At 65.9% G+C, this 20,458-nt stretch overlaps 2 protein-coding genes across 4 annotated transcripts; both read right to left on the bottom strand.

Annotated features, from left to right (window-relative positions):
- Window positions 1-431: 431 nt before the first annotated feature.
- Window positions 432-9,319, bottom strand: MCOLN1 (mucolipin TRP cation channel 1). The gene is made up of 14 exons (XM_076360812.1): window positions 9,287-9,319; window positions 8,938-9,128; window positions 6,615-6,782; window positions 6,359-6,518; window positions 6,114-6,201; window positions 5,259-5,355; window positions 4,982-5,081; window positions 4,736-4,842; window positions 4,200-4,349; window positions 3,599-3,700; window positions 3,211-3,333; window positions 2,723-2,929; window positions 1,947-2,077; window positions 432-1,493 (listed from the first exon to the last, which is right to left on the bottom strand). The coding sequence occupies exons 1-14, from the start codon at window positions 9,300-9,302 to the stop codon at window positions 1,457-1,459; spliced, it is 1,677 nt and encodes a 558-aa protein (XP_076216927.1). The 5' UTR covers window positions 9,303-9,319; the 3' UTR covers window positions 432-1,456.
- A 1,492-nt stretch (window positions 9,320-10,811) lies between these two features.
- Window positions 10,812-17,953, bottom strand: CYP4F22 (cytochrome P450 family 4 subfamily F member 22). Of its 3 annotated transcripts, none has more exons than XM_076360745.1 (12): window positions 17,768-17,953; window positions 16,554-16,698; window positions 15,661-15,714; window positions 15,451-15,578; window positions 14,124-14,251; window positions 13,361-13,628; window positions 12,086-12,152; window positions 11,883-12,012; window positions 11,677-11,810; window positions 11,524-11,588; window positions 11,325-11,407; window positions 10,812-11,067 (listed from the first exon to the last, which is right to left on the bottom strand). In XM_076360745.1, the coding sequence occupies exons 1-12, from the start codon at window positions 17,951-17,953 to the stop codon at window positions 10,890-10,892; spliced, it is 1,566 nt and encodes a 521-aa protein (XP_076216860.1). In that variant the 3' UTR covers window positions 10,812-10,889. The 3 variants fall into 3 exon arrangements, with proteins under 3 accessions (XP_076216860.1, XP_076216861.1, XP_076216862.1); XM_076360746.1 differs by having other exon boundaries at window positions 14,124-14,158; XM_076360747.1 differs by lacking the exon at window positions 16,554-16,698 and having other exon boundaries at window positions 17,768-17,948.
- Window positions 17,954-20,458: the final 2,505 nt, after the last annotated feature.

The raw sequence follows: 20,458 nt of genomic DNA, 5'->3' as shown, positions 1-20,458 counted from the left end.
TGAGACCGGCCACAACTCAGTCCGTGAATGAAAGCCCCGTTAAGAGCAGCACCAAGCACCCCCCTGCCATTGCTGGGGCCGCCCCCCCCCCCCCCGATTTGGGGTTCAATTTGGCCTTTTTGGGTGCGGGGAAGGCAGGCGCGGGCGGCGGTGCCTGGCGCGAGCGGCCGCTGGCCTCGCTCCAGCCGGCAGCAGCTGCTCCTCCGGTTACAAAACATGCCCTTGACCCGTCCCGCCGCGCGTAAACAGCTCCGGGACGCGACGCTGTCCCTCTGCCCAAACCGCAGCCCCCCCTGTCCCCCCGGGGACGGGGACGAGGGACCCGTTTCGCTCTTACCCCACAGCCCTGCTCCCGGCTGGAGTGGGACAGAGGGGGGCTGGCGGGCTCAAGGCGGGGGGGGGGGGGGGGGGGGGGGGCGCTGCTGCGGCCCTCTGTGCCTAGAAGCTCCCCCTGAAATGGCTGCAGGGCTCGGGGACAAGTCCCCGATGCCGCCACGGGGCGGCCGGGCTTGGGGACAAGGGTAGGAGCGAGTCCCCAGTGGCACCACGGGGCAGCCGGGGTCAGGGATAAGGGTGGGGACGAGTCCCTGATGGCACCACGGGGCAGCCGGGCTCGGGGACAAGGGTGGGGACGAGTCCCCGATGCCGCCACGGGGCAGCCGGGCTCGGGGACAAGGGTGGGGACGAGTCCCCGATGGCACCACGGGGCAGCCGGGCTCGGGGACAAGGGTGGGGACGAGTCCCCGATGCCGCCACGGGGCAGCCGGGCTCGGGGACAAGGGTGGGGACGAGTCCCCGATGCCGCCACGGGGCAGCCGGGCTCGGGGACAAGGGTGGGGACGAGTCCCCGAGGCAGCCAAGGGACCGGGGGGGGGGGGAGCTTTAGGATGAGGCTTCGGCCACAGCCCCGGCACGGCCGAGGGGCTGCAGGGGGCTCCAGGCTGAGCCCCCAAAAACACGCCCAAAGGGTTGCAAGGCTGGGGATGAGCCCCCCAAAATAGGGCTCCGAGGGGTTGCAGGGCTCCGAGCTGTCCCCAAAAACACCGTCCGAGGGGTTGCAAGGCTCCAGGCTTCCCCTCTAAAACGCATCCGAGGAGTCACAGGGCTCCCGAGGCTGCCCCCCAAAACACATCTGTGGGGTGACAGGGCTCCACGGCTGCCCCCCTAAATCACGTCCAAGGGGTCAACAGGGCTCCAACGTCGAGCCCCCCGAGGGGCGCCCGGCTCCAGTTCAGGATCCAAAGTCCATCAAGAAAAATAACGGGGCCACACAAGCGTCCGTCTAGTGTCCCCCGGGTGCGGGGGACGCGGGCGCCGTCTCTCCCCGCTCCTTCCGGGCCCCGAGCCGGTAAAAACAGATAATAAAATAAATTAAAAGCAGCGCTCGGGGCCAGGGGGAGCACGGGGCACCGCTCCTTCGTGTCCCCGGGGGTCCGCGCCGTGGGGTCCCCCCCCCTCAGTTCACCAGCAGCGCGTTGTCCTGTAGAGGAGCCCTGCGGGGAGACAGCGCTCGCGGTAACGGGGGGAAATTCGATGAATTTGGGGAAGGCGGCTTCAATTTTGGAAATGAGACCCAGCCGTAGCTAAAGGGAGCCCCCCCCACCCCTGAAACAAGCGGGATGGGAAGCAGGAAGCAAGGTGGGGGGGACGGGGACACGCAGGGAGCCCACCTACCCTGGTTATATACCCAGGTGGAGGGGTCCCCCACGGGCCCAGAGCCGTTTTGGGGCGCTGGCAAGAGACTCACCAGCACAGAGAAGGGCTGGAAATCACGATCCACGTGGGATCGGCCACATCGTACGAGGAGCCAGCAGTGAAAACCCTCCTCTCCCGGCATGCAGGAGGGAGCGGGGTACGGGGAGGGGAGAGGGGAGGGATGTCGCGGAGCGTACCCGGCCCCGATCCGCCGGCCAGAAGCCCCCCCCACCCCGCCACCGCCAGCTCACCGCTCGCAGCAGCAGAAGACGGAGCAGGACGAGGCGCTGTCGCGACGGTACTTGCCCGATTTGGGGCTGTCCTTGCACTGGGCGATGTAGGCGTGGAGCTGGGAGACGGGCGCTTCGCCCTCGCACTGGTGCTGCGGGGAAAGGGGACGGGGAAGCTGAATCCCTCTGGCAAAGGGGATTCATAGAACCATAGAATCATAAAGGTTGGAAAAGACCGCCAAGATCGAGTCCAACTGTCGACCCAACACCACCCTGTCCACTAAACCATGTCCCTCAGCGCCTCATCTACGCGTCTTTTCAATACCTCCAGGGATGGGGACTCCACCACTTCCCCGGGCAGCCTGTTCCAAAGCTTGACAAGCCTTTCGGTGAAGAAACTTTTCCCAATATGCCACGTAAACCTCCCCTGGCACAACTTGAGGCCGTTTCCTCTCGTCCTATGGCTTGTTACTTGGGAGAAGAGACCGACCCCACCTCGCTACAACCTCCTTGCAGGTGGTTGTAGAGAGCGATGAGGTCTCCCCTCAGCCTCCTCTTCTCCAGGCTGAACAACCCCAGTTCCCTCAGCCGCTCCTCATCAGCCTTGTTCTCCAGACCCCTCACCAGCCTCGTTGCCCTTCTCTGGACACGCTCCAGCCCCTCGACGTCCTTCTTGGAGCGAGGGGCCCAAAACTGAACACAGTTCAGTTTTCCCAAAACTGAATTCCCCCCCGCCCCCCAAAAAAAACCCCAACCAAGCCACGAAACTTTGCTTAAACACCAGGGTCCGGCCTCACCTTGATGGTTTCGTAGGAGCCGGTGATGAGGGCGATGAAGAGGCTGAGGACCATGTAGATGAAGAGGCTGATGAAGGTGTACAGGTAGATCTGGCTGAAGAGCCACACCAAATAGCTGTTCTGTTGCATCTCAGCGAAGGTAACGAACATGTCGTCCCCGTTGATGAGGGAGAAGAGGCACTCGGACACCATGGAAAGGGATCGGAACTGGGATGGGAGGTGACAAAGGGTTGGTCGTTGGCCCAGGCCACCGCGTCACCCCCCCCCTCCTTGGCTGGAAGCTCCCAAACAGGGAGTGAGCGCTCCCCGACACCCTACGTGCCACCCCGATGCCGTTGTGCTACGAGGAGAGAAGCCGTGGCAAAGGGCGGCGCCGTATCTAACCCACGCTGCCAAAACGGGGACCGGCCCCGCACCCATCTCCTCCCAAATCCGGGCAGGGAATCACCCGGAGGCGGGTGAAGCCCACCACCGAGCCGGAGCAGCACCTTGACGTGGTACGGGCCCAGGACGATCCACCCGCAGAAGCAGTAGCCCAGATAGATGACGGCCACGCAGCAGCAGAAGCGGATGACGTTGGGGAGGGCCACCCGTAGCGTGACGATGAGGATCTGGTGGAGGAAAAAACAGCTGGGATTAAACCCCCCCCCCCAGTCTTCCGCCGAGGGTGCCGGCGGGAGGGGACCCAACAGCGGTTAAAGCACCCCGTGTGACCCCCGAGGTCCCCGGCAGAGCAGGATGGGGACCCTGGGGACACGCAGCAGCTGCAGGATGAGCCTGAGCCTGCCCGGGCGCTCAGGACCGGGCTGGCACGGCCATTCCCAGCCCTGGAAAGTGTCCCCTCGGCTCCCAGGTCACCTCCCTGGTGTCACTCACGTTGTACTTCTGGAAGAAGGTGAGGTAGCGAATGACCCCGACCCAGACTAGTAGCGTGGAGGTGCCCAGGAGGATGCTGCAGACGTCGTAGCTGGCGAAGTTCTGCAGGGACAGAGGTGTCACGGGCCCGAGGCACAGCCAGCGCCGTCCCCGAAGTCCCCAACGCCATCCCTGAAGCCCTAACAACCCCCTGCGCTAGCCACAAGCTAGCGGCGAGTGAAATCCCGGTGCCGCAAGCCACGACGCAGCAGCCGGACAGGACTCTGCCTGTCCCTTTGTTGCCATCTCCCTGTCCCAAAGGGAAAAGGGGGGGCTCTGGGGTGCCACTTGGGCCAGGACCCCTCCGTGAACCCCTCAAGGAGCGATGTCTGTCCCCTAACCCGCTGCCAGGGCTCCGATTACATCCAGGACAGCTTCGGCGGGGCAGACGACACGCCGCCAGCACCCCGGAGAGGCCGGTTCCCGGCCAAGCGGGAAGGCTTACCCCTGCCACCCAGAAACGTCCCCTTCCCCGGAGCAAGGGGACACCCGTGCCAGCAGCCCCCAGCGCACCCAGGATCTGCCAAACCTCCAGCTTCGTTCCCCGGTGTCCCCCCCATACCTTGGACTCGATGCCGATTTTCATGATGGTTCCCAGCACGGTGAGGACGTCGCTGATCACCAGGAGGATGTACCAACCGTTGAGGAACTCCATGCGGTCCGACAAGCACACGTGCTGGTCGTAACGGCGCTGGAAGAACCGGCTGAACTCCTGCGTGGGGAGAAAAAAACCAACCAACCAAACAAACGGGGTCCTTTACCCACCGCCTGGAGAGTTTTGCCCGTCTCGCGGCACCCACAGCTTTGACTGAGCATCCCCGTGGGGAAAGGGCCTCCTCTGAAAGCCGGCAGCGCCAAAACAGCGTCCCGGTGGCAGCTCTGTCCGTCCCCCCGCGGGGAAAGGGCCTCCTCTGAAAGCCGGCAGCGCCAAAACAGCGTCCCGGTGGCAGCTCTGTCCGTCCCCCCGCGGGGAAAGGGCCTCCTCTGAAAGCCGGCAGCGCCAAAACAGCGTCCCGGTGGCAGCTCTGTCCGTCCCCACCGGTTTCACCGTGGAAGGTAGCTACGGTTAGCGCCGCTTCCCGCCGTCCCACCACTCACGTGCTGCAGCATCAGGCCCCGGATGATGGAGCGAGCGCAGAGGATGAAGGAGAGCGAGCAGACGAGGATGACGACGACGTCGAAGAACAGCCGGAAGGAATTGTCACCTGCAAGACGCGCGGCGGCTCTTCTTAACGAGGGGGACAGCCGCCCAGGAGCACCCTGAGGCCCCCCCCTACACACACACAGCCCTGTGGCACCCACTGGGGACAGATGCCACCTTTGTCACGCCCTCGTGGCTCCTACCTCGGCCGAAGACGCTGGGATCTTTGCACTCCTTGATGTCAGCCCGGTTGTCGAGGCGGATTTTCACCCGGCCGCTGTGCGCCTTGTTGTCGAACGTGATCTGGGGAGAAGGGGGGGGACACACGGGACAGTTACCGCCCGTGACACCGTCTGGCAGCTCCTCGCTGCCGGGACGCTGCCCGTACCCGGTTCCCTACGTGCCCACGAGGGCCGCCGTCACCCCCACGCAGCCCGGCCGGCTCACCCCCGAGGTGGGGAGCGGTGCCAACGCACTCACGGTGATGGTGAAGGTGTAGCAGTCGGGGATCTCGTTGTTGATGATGGTTTGGATGTTGATGGCTTTCAGCTTGAACTGGATGGTGACGTTGATGAGTCTGCGGGAAGGGATGTTCGTTAATCCTCTTCCCGGGGCCGGTCCGGGGTGTCTCGGCCCACTTAGACCCCCCCCCAAACCCCCAAAACACGGCGCCAAGAGTCAAACAACCGACAGAGGGGGGGTAAACACCTTCCTTGGGGGTGCGTACAGCCCCCGGAAAGGGTGGCTCCAGCTTTAGAGGAGCAAACAGCTGCCAACATGCCCCAGCGTCGGTGAATTTTGCTTCGAAGGGGAGGTCGGACCCTCCGGAAGAGACGGTGCCACAAGCTACGCCGCATCTCTTGGCGCCAGCAGCACCGGCATCCCTCTGCCCGGCACCGGCAAGAAGACGGGCTCTGCCCGCTCCGATAACGTGCCCACAACTGCAGGACTCGGCCACGGGCCATCAAAACGCTGCCGAAAGCCAGCACAGGGTTTCGGGGAAAACAACCCCCAGTGCAAGTGTCGCAAGACAGCCGCGGTGCGTCGGGGCCAGCTCTGCAGCTGATGCCGACGGAGACGGGGCCGGAAAGCAGCTGCTTTGTTGTGCAACCTCACCGGTTTCACATCTCCCTCGGCAAAAGGGTCGGGGTTTGTTTTTTTTTTTTTCCTATCCCGCGAGCGGCGTTTTTAAAACCAACTGGGGCTTTTCCATCCTGGCGGCAGGTTTCAGCGTGAGGAAGTCCCCGCGTTGGGGTCCCTGTTCCGCCCTCGCCCGTACCCTGCGCCGACGGGACGTCCCCAGCACCCAAACGCTGGGACACCCCTCATTTTTACTTGTGAAATTTGAGGGTGAAGTTCTTGTAGCTGCGGTCCAGCTCTGGGGGCAGAGGCTGTGGGTCCTCAGGATCCACTCCCAGGCAGTCTGCAGGGAGGGAGAACCGCCTTCAGGGAAGCCCGAGGCCCCACGCAGACCCCTTAGAGCCTCTCAAGCCCAGGACGAGGATCATAAAACCTCCCCGGGACCCAGTGGTGGCTGTGGGACAAGCGACCTCAGCCCCACCCTCCCCAAAACAACCCACCTGTGACAATCTTGGGGTCAATGTTGAAGGTGTCGTTGGCTGGATCGATGCGCCCTTTACGGTAGTACTGCTGGCACAGCATGAGGGCCGACTGGTTCCCTCCGCTCTCCCCCCGCACGTAGGCGTAGCGGCCGATGGTCTCGTTGGGAATGGCCAAGTACTGGAGAAGGAGATGCCCTCAGCGGTTGTACGTGGCCCCGAGCCACCTCCGCGTCCCCGAGCCGCCTCCCCGTCCCGCTCCGTCCGCGGCTCTCACCTTCTCCACGGCGTAAAACATGCGGTCGTAGAGGTCGCGCTGCGTGTAGACGGCGTAGGAGTCGTCCGCCCCGTCCGCGTAGTCCTTCAGGAAGAGGTGTTTGAAGGCGATGGTGTTCTCCTCCTTGAACGTCACCACCATCTGGTTGCTGAGCCCGAAGAGGATGAGCTGAGGGACAAAGAGAGATCACGATTAAATCCCTGCCCCAGCGGTTCCATAAACAACGATGCCACGACCCAAAACGCAGCTGTTTCGCCCCGAAGACGCTCGCAGGAGGCAAAAAAACCATCGCCCTACACTTGGGTGATCCCAAGAAGACAAGGGCCAGCTAGCGCGTCCCCAGGGTTGTCCCCCACGTCCACCTGGTTGCCCCAAAACCTCCTACACCGGCCGATCTCCTGCGGCGAAGCTCCTCTCCCACCGCAGACGGGGGGAGGACGATCGCCTTGGGGACACGCGTGCGTCATCGTGTCCCCCCCACCACCACCCCCAGTGCCACCAAACACCCCGGGAACGGGACGGCAGAGCCGACCCTGATCTTCCTCCTCTTCGTCAGCGTTTTTTCCCTGCCTGCGCGCTCTATACCCTTCCCCATGCCGGTAATTAGCTTGCGTTTATTAACACAAGACGGCGTTCGTTAGCGCTGCTTGTCGACAGGGCGAGGGCACGGGTGGCTCCGGGTGACACCGCTCAAAGCCTCGGGGTGGGGGGGGGGGGGGGGGGGGTGTGGGGGAAAGCACCCAGGACTGCTGAGCTGGGAGCTGCTGCCTGTCAGGCAGGGTGCAGGCAGCCAGGCTGCGCTGAGCAGGCAGCAAAGGGGTGGGGGTGGAGGTGGGGGTGGGGGGGGGGACGGTCAAGGCCCCGGCGCCCCGATTTCCGTCGCCGGGAAGGGGATGTCACACGCTGGCTGTTTCTTCCCTGCCTTGTGACCGCAGCCTGGCAGCCGCCAAGGGATTTTTTTTTTCCGCCCCGGGATGGAGCCTGGCGCCCGTCGGGGAGCCGGTGACACCCTGAGGCGGGGAAGGGTGTCCTTTCTGCTCCCCCCCCCCCCCCCTTTTTTGGGGCACCCCGGCATCACCCACTGCTTGAGACACCCCAGTGTGTGGCACGCGGACCCCAAGGTAACCGTGGGTTACCGTGTGGCACCCATAACCCCAACAGATGACACACACACCCCCCCCCCAGGGGACCTCTCCCGAGTCCCCCGCTGTCCCCAAGCACCCCCACCCAAGTGTCCCCAAATACTCAAGCCCCGCCCCCCCAAACCCCCAGCGCTCCCCACAATGTCCCCAGGCCTCACTAAGGGTGTCCCCTCCTATGTCCCCATGCCCAGTGCCCACCTCAGAGGTCACCTCCTGTGCTCAGAGCCCCTCCCCCAGAGTGCCTGTGTCATTGTCAACCCCCAATTTCCCCATGTCCCCGTGTCCCCCTGCCCATCGCCCCTCAGTGCCACCCTGGCGTCCCCCTCCCCGCTGTCCCCATGTCCCAGGGGACCCCTTCCCCAGTGTCCCTGTGCCCAGTGCCCCCCGGATCCTCTCCCCGGTGTCCCCATGTCCCAGGGCCACCCCACCCCGGTGTCCCCATGCCCCATTGCCCCCCAGTGCCCCCAGGCTCCTCTCCCCGGTGTCCCCACGTCCCAGGACCCTCCCCAGTGCCTCCCTCCCCGCTGTCCCCATGTCCCAGGGGACCCCTTCCCCAGTGTCCCTGTGCCCAGTGCCCCCCAGCTCCTTTGCCCGGTGTCCCCATGTCCCAGGGCCACCCCACCCCGGTGTCCCCATGCCCCATTGCCCCCCAGTGCCCCCAGGCTCCTCTCCCCGGTGTCCCCATGTCCCAGGACCCTCCCCAGTGCCTCCCTCCCCACTGTCCCCGTTCCCCAGGACCACCCATGCCCCAGGGCCACCCCTCCCCGGTGTCCCGGTGCCCCCTTTCCCCAGCGTCCCCATGTCCCAGGGCCACCCCTCCCCGGTGCCCGGTGTCCCCGTTCCCCAGGGCCACCCATGCCCCAAGGCCACCCCTCCCCGGTGTCCCGGTGCCCCCTTTCCCCAGCGTCCCCATGTCCCAGGGCCACCCCTCCCCGGTGCCCGGTGTCCCCGTTCCCCAGGGCCACCCATGCCCCAAGGCCACCCCTCCCCGGTGCCCGGTGTCCCTGTTCCCCAGGGCCACCCATGCCCCAAGGCCACCCCTCCCCGGTGTCCCCGTGCCCCCTTTCCCCAGCGTCCCCATGTCCCAGGGCCACCCCTCCCCGGTGCCCGGTGTCCCCGTTCCCCAGGGCCACCCATGCCCCAAGGCCACCCCTCCCCGGTGTCCCCCGGTGTCCCCGCACCTGGACGGTGACGAGGAGGATCTTGGCCAGCTGCAGCCCCAACTTAACGGGTCGCCGTCCCCGGGCCCGGTACTTATCGCAGGGGCTCATGAAAAAGTACTTGAGGCGGCGTCGCAGCTCTTCTTCCTCCGCCACCGCCGGAGACTCCGCCGTGCCGTACCCGGGGCCGCGGCCTAGCAGCCGCTCCGTTTCTGAGGGGAAACGGCCGTTAACAGGCGGGTACCGGGGGCCTCCGGCAGGGAGGGCGGCGGGGAGGGAAGGGGGGGGGACGGCGCGGACCCGCGCCGTCCCCCCCCCTTCCCTCCCCGCCGCCCTCCCCTACCCGGTCCGCTCCCCGGTTGCCGCTCACCGGACGGGGCCGCCATGGCGCCGCCGCACCGCGGCTTCAGCCGCCCCGCCTCACGTGACCGGAAGGCACCGCCGCGGCTCCGCCCACCCGCCGGTCGGCTCTAGCCGCGCCCACCCGCCGCTTGGCCGTAGCCACGCCCTCCCACCGCCCAGAGCGCTGTGGCCCCGCCCACTGCCCGACCGTGGCCACGCCCACCCGCCGCTTGGCCGTAGCCACGCCTTCCCACCGCCCAGAGCGCTGTGGCCCCGCCCACTGCCCGACCGTGGCCACGCCCACCTGCCGCTTGGCCGTAGCCACGCCCACCCGCCGCCGTCGCTCTTCCCCCCCCCCCCGCGCCTGTGCCAGGACGGTGACATGTGGCGTGGGGGGGACACGTCCATGGATGGGGACATGTGGCGTGAGGGGACATGTCCGTGGATGGGGACATGTGACGTGAGGGGACATGTCCGTGGATGGGGACATGTGGTGTGAGGGGACACGTCCATGGATGGTGACATGTGGCACGAGGGGGACACGTCCATGGGTGGTGACATGTGGCGTGAGGGGACATGTCCATGGACGGTGACATGTGGCACGAGGGGGACATGTCCATGGATGGGGACATGTGGCATGAGAGGGACATGTGATGTGAGGGGACACGTCCATGGATGGTGACATGTGGCATGGGGGGGACACGTCCATGGATGGTGACATGTGGCGTGAGGGGACATGTCCGTGGATGGGGACATGTGACATGAGGGGACATGTCCGTGGATGGGGACATGTGGTGTGAGGGGACACGTCCATGGATGGTGACATGTGGCATGAGGGGGACACGTCCATGGATGGTGACATGTGGCGTGAGGGGACATGTCCGTGGACAGTGTCATGTGGCATGGAGGGGACACGTCCATGGACGGTGATATGTGGCATGGGGGGGGGACATGTGGCACGGAGGGACATGCCCATGGATGGTGACATGTGGCCCAGGGGGACATGTCCATGCCAGGACAGTGACATGTGGCACAGAGGGACATGTCCATGGATGGTGACATGTGGCCCAGGGGGACATGTCCATGCCAGGACAGTGACATGTGGCACAGAGGGACATGTCCATGGATGGTGACATGTGGCCCAGGGGGACATGTCCATGCCAGGACAGTGACATGTGACATGAGGGGACATGCCCATGGATGGTGACATGTGGCCCAGGGGGACATGCCAGGACGGTGACATGTGGCGGGGGGGGGCACATCCATGCCAGGCTGGTGACATGTAGTAGCATAGGGGGGACACTTCCCAACCAGGACAGGGACATGTGGCCCAGGGGGACACTTCCATGCCAGGATGGTGACGTGTGGCCACGTCCATGCCAGGATGGTGACGTGTGGCCCAGGGGTACACATCCATGCCGGGATGGTCACATGTGGCATGGAGGGACACGTCCACGCCGTGAGGTGGCACGTGATCGAGGAGGACACATCCCCACCAGTGCCACCACCCCACCCCGTCCCCCACCACACCACCACGACACTGTCCCTCGCCTGCCACCATTTATTCACTGCTCCTCCCTCGGGTGGGGACGTCCACCGCGTGGGGTGTCCCCCGTTGTCCCCCGTGTCCCTCAGGCCACCTCCGGCAGCGGCTCCAGCAGCAGCCAGAGCCCGTCCTCGGTGCGGAGGATGAGCTCGGGCTTGCGGCGCGGTGGCCGCCCCGCGTCCAGCCGGATGGTGAAGCGTGCCACCGTCAACGCCGCCACCACCTTCAGCTCAGCCATGGCGAAGTTCTGCCCGATGCAGTTCCTGCCACCACGTCCCCCTCTGTCACCTCTGTAGGGGGGGGGGACGGGGACGGGGACGCGGACGCGGGGGACAGCAGACCCCACCCCCTAGCTGGGCTGGGTGGTGGAGCAGATGGTGGAACCTCCTCGAAACGTGGGGACGGCGTTGTCCTCCGTGACGCCCGAATGTCACAGCTTGGGGACAACCACCCCACCTTGAACCCAACCAGGCTGGGGGGTGACACGTGGGGTACACCGGTGTCCCCACCGTGGACTTACCTGGGACCGGCGGAGAAGGGGATGAAGGCCAACGGGGACCGTCCCTGGCTGTTCTCCAGGCTGAACCTCAGCGGGTTGTAGACCTGGGGTGACACAGACACCGTCGTGCCGTGGGGACATGGTTGTCCCTGCCCACGGTGACAAGCTGCTGTCCCACGGTCATGGCAGGGTGGGTGCCACCAGGGCCAAGTGGCTCTACCTGGGGCTCGGGCCAGACGTCTGGGTTGTGGTGGGTCCCGTAGATGCTCATCAGGCAGATGATCCCTGGTGGGATGGAAACGGCCACCTTAGGGACAGGGGACAAGGAGGGATGGTGACATCGGGGACACCCTGCACCCCGGGCGAGCCGTACCCTTGGGGATGACTCGTCCATCACGCAGGGCGATGTCCTCGGTGCAGCACCGGGACACGGCGGTGACAGGGGGATGCAGGCGGAGGCTCTCCTTGATGCACATGGTGGTGAAGGGCAGGCGGGACAGGTCCTCCCTGGGGGCGAGGGATGGTGGCACCGGTGTCCCCAAGCCGGCTGGCTGGGGGATGACACCGGGGACCTCTCACCATTCGATCTCCTCCACGTCCCTGCCCTTGAGGAGCTCGCGGACCTCCTGGCGGCACCGCTCCTGGTACTGGGGGTGGCGGGCCAGGTTGTAGAGCAGCCACGCCAAACCGCTGGCCGTCGTGTCGTGGCCTGCAGGGACAAGGGGTTAGCGAGGGGACATGCGAGTCCCCCGCTCCGATGGCACCTGGTGGCTTCCCCTTACCCTCGAACATGAAGGTGTCAGCCTCGGCCGAGATGTCTTCGTCCGACAGGGTGTTGCCGTCCTTGTCCTGCAAGGGCGAGCGCGGCAGCCGAGGGGCCCCCCAGGGCCACCAGTCTACGGCCAACCCTCTCCATGGCCACCACCATTCCCCTGTGGCCACCACCCTGTGGCCACCCTTTTCCATGGCCACCACCATCCCCTCGGCCACCACCACCTCCGTATGGCTACCACCCTACAGCCAACCCTCTCCATGGCCACCACCGTTCCCCTGTGGCCACCACGCTGTGGCCACCCTTTTCCATGGCCACCACCATCCCCTCGGCCACCATCATGTCCGTATGGCTACCACCCTACGGCCAACCCTCTCCATGGCCACCACCGTTCCCCTGTGGCCACCACCCTGTGGCCACCCTTTTCCATGGCCACCACCATCCCCTCGGCCACCACCACCTCCGTATGGCTACCACCCTACAGCCAACCCTCTCCATGGCCACCACCGTTCCCCTGTGGCCACCACGCTGTGGCCACCCTTTTCCATGGCCACCACCATCCCCTCGGCCACCATCATGTCCGTATGGCTACCACCCTACGGCCAACCCTCTCCATGGCCACCACCGTTCCCCTGTGGCCACCACCCTGTGGCCACCCTTTTCCATGGCCACCACCATCCCCTCGGCCACCATCATGTCCGTATGGCTACCACCCTACAGCCAACCCTCTCCATGGCCACCACCGTTCCCCTGTGGCCACCACCCTGTGGCCACCCTTTTCCATGGCCACCACCATCCCCTCAGCCACCACCACCTCCGTATGGCTACCACCCTACGGCCAACCCTCTCCATGGCCACCACTGTTCCCCTGTGGCCACCACCCTATGGCCAACCTTTTTGATGGCCACCACCATCCCCTCGGCCACCACCATCTCTGTATGGCTACCACCCTACGGCCAACCCTCTCCATGGCCACCACCATTCCCCTGTGGCCACCACCCTGTGGCCACCCTTTTCCATGGCCACCACCATCCCCTCAGCCACCACCACCTCCGTATGGCTACCACCCTACAGCCAACCCTCTCCATGGCCACCACCGTTCCCCTGTGGCCACCACCCTGTGGCCACCCTTTTCCATGGCCACCACCATCCCCTCAGCCACCACCACCTCCGTATGGCTACCACCCTACGGCCAACCCTCTCCATGGCCACCACCGTTCCCCTGTGGCCACCACCCTATGGCCAACCCTGCCCCCGGCCGCACCATCTCTCACCCCGGCACTACCTTAGTGAGCAGGAGAAGGTCAATGAAGTCCATGCTCCGTCCCTGGTGGCTCTCCAGCCAGGCCTGGCGGCCGAGGCGGTCGAGGGCCTGGCGCCGGCGTTGCACCACGGCGGCGGTGAAGCTGTGCACGGTGGCGCAGGCTTGGGCGAAGCGGCGCCCGTCGGCCGACAGGCGGTAGAGCCACGTCGGGTGATGGAGCAGCCGGTGATGGCGTCTCACCACCAAGGTGCTCAGCTCCAGGATGGCCTTGATGTACTCGCTGGGCTGCCTGCGGGGTGCCGGGGACCGCTGGCGGGGGGGACAGCCACCGCAGGCCACCGGGGATGGCCACCCCTCTGGCCACGGTGAGCTTCAGCGGGGACATGGGGTGGCAGCAGGACCCTGGCCCGTGAGGACATGTGGGGCCAGGCTGGGGTGACACCAGGGCGGGGACTCAGAGCCCTGGGGGAGGGGGACGGGACCCTGATGGGAGGGCAAAGCTGGGGGGGGGATGACACCCCAGGAGGGACGGAGTTGGGGTGGGGGGACCCGGGGGGGGGACACACACAGTGTTGGGATGGTGGGGACCGTGATGGGTGCAAAGCCCAGGGGGGACCCCAGTTGGGGACCAAACCAGGGCAGGGGGGGGGGGACCCCAGCAGGGGACAGAGCCGGGGTAAGGTGGGGAGTGGGGTGGGGGATGTCCCTTGCGGGGAGACCCCCCCCAGGAAGGGGGGACAGGGACGGTGCTGGGGACCCTGGCGGGTGACAGGGTGACACTCACTCCTGGCAGCGGCTCTCGTGGCTGAAGATGCATTTCTGGAGGGTGTCCAGGGTGAGGAGGCTGAGCTGCTCCAGCACCTCCAGCCCCACCGGGCCCCCCGCCGCCCGCGCCGCTGCCCGCCACTTGGCCTGCAGGCAGGGGGTGGGGGTCTGGGCGCGGGTTGGGGTCTGGGTGCAGGTCAGGGGGTTGGGGATCAGGGTCCGGGTGCAGGGCTGGGGCAGGGACTGGGATCCGGGTGCAGGAGGCGGGTGAAGGACAGGGGACTGGGTGCAGGATGGGATCTGGGTGCAGGTTGGGATTCGGGTGCAGGCAGCGGGTGCAGGATGGGATCTGGGTGCAGGTTGGGATCCGGGTGCAGGTCTGGGTGCAGGCAGCGGGTGCAGGACAGGATCTGGGTGCAAGCTGGGGTCTGGGTGCAGGTCTGGGTGCAGGCAGTGGGTGCAGGACAGGATCTGGGTGCAAGCTGGGGTCTGGGTGCAGGTCTGGGTGCAGGCAGCGGGTGCAGGACAGGGGTCTGGGTGAAGGTTGGGGTGCAGGCAGCGGGTGCAGGTTGGGGTCTGGGTGCAGGACGGGATCTGGGTGCAGGCTGGGGTCTGGGTGCAGGTCTGGGTGCAGGCAGCGGGTGCAGGACAGGGGTCTGGGTGAAGGTTGGGGTGCAGGCAACGGGTGCAGGTTAGGGTCTGGGTGCAGGCAGCGGGTGCAGGACAGGGGTCTGGGTGCAGGTTGGGGTCTGGGTGCAGGTTGGGGTGCAGGCAATGGGTGCAGGTCGGGGGTCTGGGTGCAGGCAGCAGGTGCAGGATAGGGGTCTGGGTGCAGGTTGGGGTCTGGGTGCAGGTCTGGGTGCAGGCAACGGGTGCAGGACAGGGGTCTGGGTGCAGGTTGGGGTCTGGGTGCAGGTCTGGGTGCAGGCAACGGGTGCAGGTTGGGGTCTGGGTGCAGGCAGCGGGTGCAGGACAGGGGTCTGGGTGCAGGTTGGGGTCTGGGTGCAGGTCTGGGTGCAGGCAGCGGGTGCAGGACGGGACCTGGGTGCAGGCAGCGGGTGCAGGACAGGGGTCTGGGTGCAGGACGGGGTCTGGGTGCAGGTTGGGATCTGGGTGCAGGTCTGGGTGCAGGCAATGGGTGCAGGTTGGGGTCCGGGTGCAGGCAGCGGGTGCAGGTTGGGGTCCGGGTGCAGGTCTGGGTGCAGGCAGCGGGTGCAGGTTGGGGTCTGGGTGCAGGCAGCGGGTGCAGGCCAGGGCTCCGGGTGCAGGCAGCAGGTGCAGGTTGGGGTCCAGCCGCAGGCAGCGGGCGCAGGCCAGGGCTCGGGGTGCAGGCGGCGGGTGCTCACATGCATGATGTGGGTGCTCTGGTTGAAGACGCCCACGTAGGACTTGAGGACGTCCCAGTGGAAGGCGGGTGTCAGTAGGCGCCGGTGCCGAGCCCACTTCTGCCCGCGGCTCAGCAGCAGCCCGTCCCCTGCGGGGAGACACCCAGCTCCATCCATGGGGCACCCATGGGTGCTGCCCACCCATCCCGCCGCCCCCAAGCACCCACTCACCCAGCCAGGGCTTGAGGAAGCCATAGAAGAGCTGGTCCTTGGGGGCGACGAAGGCTGCGGGAGGGGAGAGCGGGAGCTGGGGAGGGGTGCCACCAGGGTGGCATCAGGTCCCCTCAGGGGCTTCCAAGGAGGGTGGGGTCCCTAGGGAGAGGGGACCCCCCCCACCTGCACCCATAACCGCCACAGGATGGGGTTTTGGGTACAACCAGGCCACCCAGCTGGCCATGGTGACACCTTTGGGTGGCTCTGGGGACCCTTAAGGACAGGTTGGTGGCCACCGTGGCATGGGCATTTGGACACTCACTGGGCCAGCCATGGGTGACACCTCTGGGTGGCCCTGCGGACCCTCAGGGGCAGGTTGGTGGTCACTATGGGGTGGCATTTGGGCTGGCCGTGGGTCACACCTTTGGGTGGCCCTGGGGACCCTCAAGGATAGGTTGGTGGCCACCATGGCATGGGCATTTGGGCACTCACTGGGCCGGCCATGGGTGACACCTCTGGGTGGCCTTGGCGACCCTCAGGGGCAGGTTGGTGGTCACTATGGGGTGGCATTTGGGCTGGCCATGGGTCACACCTTTGGGTGGCCCTGGGGACCCTCAGGGGCAGGTTGGTGGTCACTATGGGGTGGCATTTGGGCTGGCCATGGGTCACACCTTTGGGTGGCCCTGGGGACCCTCAAGGATAGGTTGGTGGCCACCATGGCATGGGCATTTGGGCACTCACTGGGCCAGCCAAGGGTGACCTCTGGGTGGCTCTGGAGACCCTTGGGGTTGGGTTGGTGGCCACCACAGGATGGGTGCCTGGGCATGGCCGGGTCACCAGACCAGGCGCGGTGACACCTCTGGGTGACCCTGGGGGACCCTCAGGGGCGGGTTGTGACCCTCGTGTCCTACCTGAGGCCAGGAGGAGGGGGCGGAGGGTGTCGGGGTGGAAGAGGCGTAGGATGGGCGTCCATGGCGAGAGCCACCACAGGCAGCCACGCCGGTACCGTGCCACCAGCTCGTCCACCTGCCGCAGTCCCTCCTCCGTGCTCTTCCCCTGCGCCACGGGGCACCCCGGGGCTCAGTGACAGGCTTGGGGACACCCTTGTCCCCCAGGGTCATGGCCAGCCTTGGGGACATGCTTGTACCCAGCTCGTGGCCAGCCGTGGGGATGGTCTCAGCTTGGGTTCACAGATGGACTTGGGGGACACGCAGAGCTCATGTGCCACCACCCTGTCCCTGCCACCCCCCGAGGTGCCACCACCCTGTCCCTGCCACCCCCCCCAACTGCCACCACCCTGTCCCCACTGTCCCCCATCCTAGGTGCCACCACCCTGTCCCCACTGTCCCCCATCCTAGGTGCCACCACCCTGCCCCTGCCGCCCCCCCCAGCTGCCACCACCCTGTCCCCACTGTCCCCCATCCTAGGTGCCACCACCCTGTCCCTGCCACCCCCCCAGCTGCCACCACCCTGTCCCCACTGTCCCCCATCCTAGGTGCCACCACCCTGTCCCTGCCACCCCGCCCAACTGCCACCACCCTGTTCCCGCTGTCCCCCATCCTAGGTGCCACCACCCTGTCCCCACTGTCCCCCATTCTAGGTGCCACCACCCTATCCCTGCCGCCCCCCCCAGCTGCCACCACCCTGTCCCCACTGTCCCCCATCCTAGGTGCCACCACCCTGTCCCTGCCACCCCCCGAGGTGCCACCACCCTGTCCCTGCCACCCCCCCAGCTGCCACCACCCTGTCCCCACTGTCCCCCATCCTAGGTGCCACCACCCTGTCCCCACTGTCCCCCATCCTAGGTGCCACCACCCTGCCCCTGCCACCCCCCCAGCTGCCACCACCCTGTCCCCACTGTCCCCCATCCTAGGTGCCACCACCCTGTCACCCACTGTCCCCCATCCTAGGTGCCACCACCCTGTCCCTGCCACCCCCCCAGCTGCCACCACCCTGTTCCCGCTGTCCCCCATCCTATGTGCCACCACCCTGTCCCTGCCACCCCCCCAGCTGTCCCCCCCAGCTGCCACCACCCTGCCTCTGCTGTCCCCCCCCCCAGGTGCCTCTACCCTGTCCCTGCCACCCCCCAGGTGCCACCACCCTGTCTCCCCCGCTGTCCCCTCACCAAGCCGGTGTGACCTAGCAGCCAGCTGCGCCACGGCGGCCGGGGGAACTGGCGCAGTCGGTGGCAAGTGGCCCGGAAGCGGGTGACGGTGACAACGGCGTCCCAAAGCCATCCCAGCAGCAGGGCCAGGAGCAGGGTGCCGATGGCCACCGCAGCCAGGGGACCCAGAGCCCAGGCCACCACCATGGCACCCGCTCCCTGGGGACAGGGCAAAGGTCAGGCGGGGGGGTGGGCACAGCACTGCGTTGTCACGTGTGTCCCTGCAGCGGGGTGTCATCGTGCGCATCCTGGTGGCTTTGTCGTGATGTGTGTCCTGGTGGCATTGTCCCCTGACGTGTGTCCTGGTGACTTCATGCCCTGACATGTGTGTCCTGGTGGCATCGTCCCTCCCTACATGTCCCGGTGGCTTTGTCCCCGTCCCCCCCACATGTGTCCTGGTGGCATTGTCCCCTCATGTGTCCTGGTGGCACCGTCCCCCCATGCATGTGCTGGTGGCTTTGTCCCCATCCCCCCCCATATGTGTCCTGGTGGCATTGTCCCCTCATGTGTGTCCTGGTGGCACCGTCCCCCCATGCATGTGCTGGTGGCATCGTCCCCTGACGTGTCCCGGTGGCTTCATGCCCTGACATGTGTCCCGGTGGCTTTGTCCCCGTCCCCTCCATATGTGTCCTGGTGGCATTGTCCCCTCATGTGTGTCCTGGTGGCACCGTCCCCCCATGCATGTGCTGGTGGCATCGTCCCCTGACGTGTCCCGGTGGCTTCATGCCCTGACATGTGTCCCGGTGGCTTTGTCCCCGTCCCCTCCATATGTGTCCTGGTGGCATTGTCCCCTCATGTGTGTCCTGGTGGCACCGTCCCCCCATGCATGTGCTGGTGGCATCGTCCCCTGACGTGTCCCGGTGGCTTCATGCCCTGACATGTGTCCCGGTGGCTTTGTCCCCGTCCCCTCCATATGTGTCCTGGTGGCATTGTCCCCTCATGTGTGTCCTGGTGGCACCGTCCCCCCATGCATGTGCTGGTGGCATCGTCCCCTGACGTGTCCCGGTGGCTTCACGCCCTGACATGTGTCCTGGTGGCTTTGTCACCCCATGTGTGTCCTGGTGGCTTCATGCCCTGACGTGTGTCCCTGTGGCACATGCACACGCACACACATGCACACGCACACACGTGCACACACACATGCACACGCACCCTTTGCTTGCACACGCCCGCCAACGCACACACGTGTGCACACACCCAAGCTGTGCACACACCCCGTGCACCCCCCACGCACACGCACACCATGTGTACACACGCGTGCACACGCGCACGCAGGTATGTGTGCACATACGCCCCGTGCGCACCCCCCCACGCACACGCAGTGCGCACACACGTATGTGTGCGCACGCACCTCATGCACCACACGTATGTATACACCCCCGTGCACACGCAATGCACACACATGTATGTATGCACACACACGTGCACGTATGCACACACCCCCCATGCACACACACACACGTGTGTAAGCACACACACCCTGTGCACGCCCCCCATGCACACACATGCACATATGCACACCCCCCGTGCACACACTCACGTGTGTAAGCACACACCCCCTGTGCACACCCCCCACGCACACACGTGCACGTATGCACACACCCCTTGTGCACACACACACGTGTGTAAACGCACACACCTTGTGCACCCCCCCATGCACACATGTGCACGTATGCACACCCCCCATGCACACACACGTGTGTAAGCACACACCCCCTGCACACCCCCCACGCACACACGTGCACGTATGCACACACCCCTTGTGCACATACACGTGTAAGCACACACACCCTGCACACACCCCACGCACACACGTGCACGTATGCACACCCCCCGTGCACACACGTGTGTAAGCACACACCCCCTGTGCACGCACCCCCCCACACACGTGCACATATGACACACCCCCCGTGCACACACATGTGTGTAAGCACACACACCCTGTGCACACACGTGTGCACGTATGCACACACCCCTTGTGCACACACATGTGTGTAAGCACACACCCCCTGTGCACACCCCCCACGCACACACGTGCACGTATGCACACACCCCTTGTGCACATACACGTGTAAGCACACACACCCTGCACACACCCCACGCACACACGTGCACGTATGCACACCCCCTGTGCACACACGTGTGTAAGCACACACCCCCTGTGCACGCACCCCCCCACACACGTGCAGGTATGCACACCCCCCGTGCACACACACACACGTGTGTAAGCACACACCCCCTGTGCACACCCCCCACGCACACACGTGCATGTATGCACACCCCCCGTGCACACACACACACGTGTGTAAGCACACGCCCCCTGTGCACGCCCCCCCATGTATGCACACACCCCTTGTGCACACACACGTGTGTAAGCACCCCCTCCCGTGCACACCCCCCCCCCACGTATGCACCCCATACACAAGCACATGCACACACACGTGCACATAGGCACATCCCCCTGTACACACACATGGACGTATGCACACCCCCCCGTGCACACGCACACGCACGTATGCAGCCACACGCACACGTATGTGCACGCACACGGGTGCGTATGCACCCCATGCACAAGCACACGCGCACACACGTGCACGCATGTACACGCTTCTTGTGCGCACACACCCCATGCACGCGCGCGCGCACACACAC

Source organism: Aptenodytes patagonicus, chromosome 30, assembly GCF_965638725.1.
Source record: "Aptenodytes patagonicus chromosome 30, bAptPat1.pri.cur, whole genome shotgun sequence".
NCBI lineage: Eukaryota > Metazoa > Chordata > Aves > Sphenisciformes > Spheniscidae > Aptenodytes > Aptenodytes patagonicus.
Note: the sequence above shows the minus strand (reverse complement) of the source record. Positions and strands in the feature narration are given on the sequence as shown.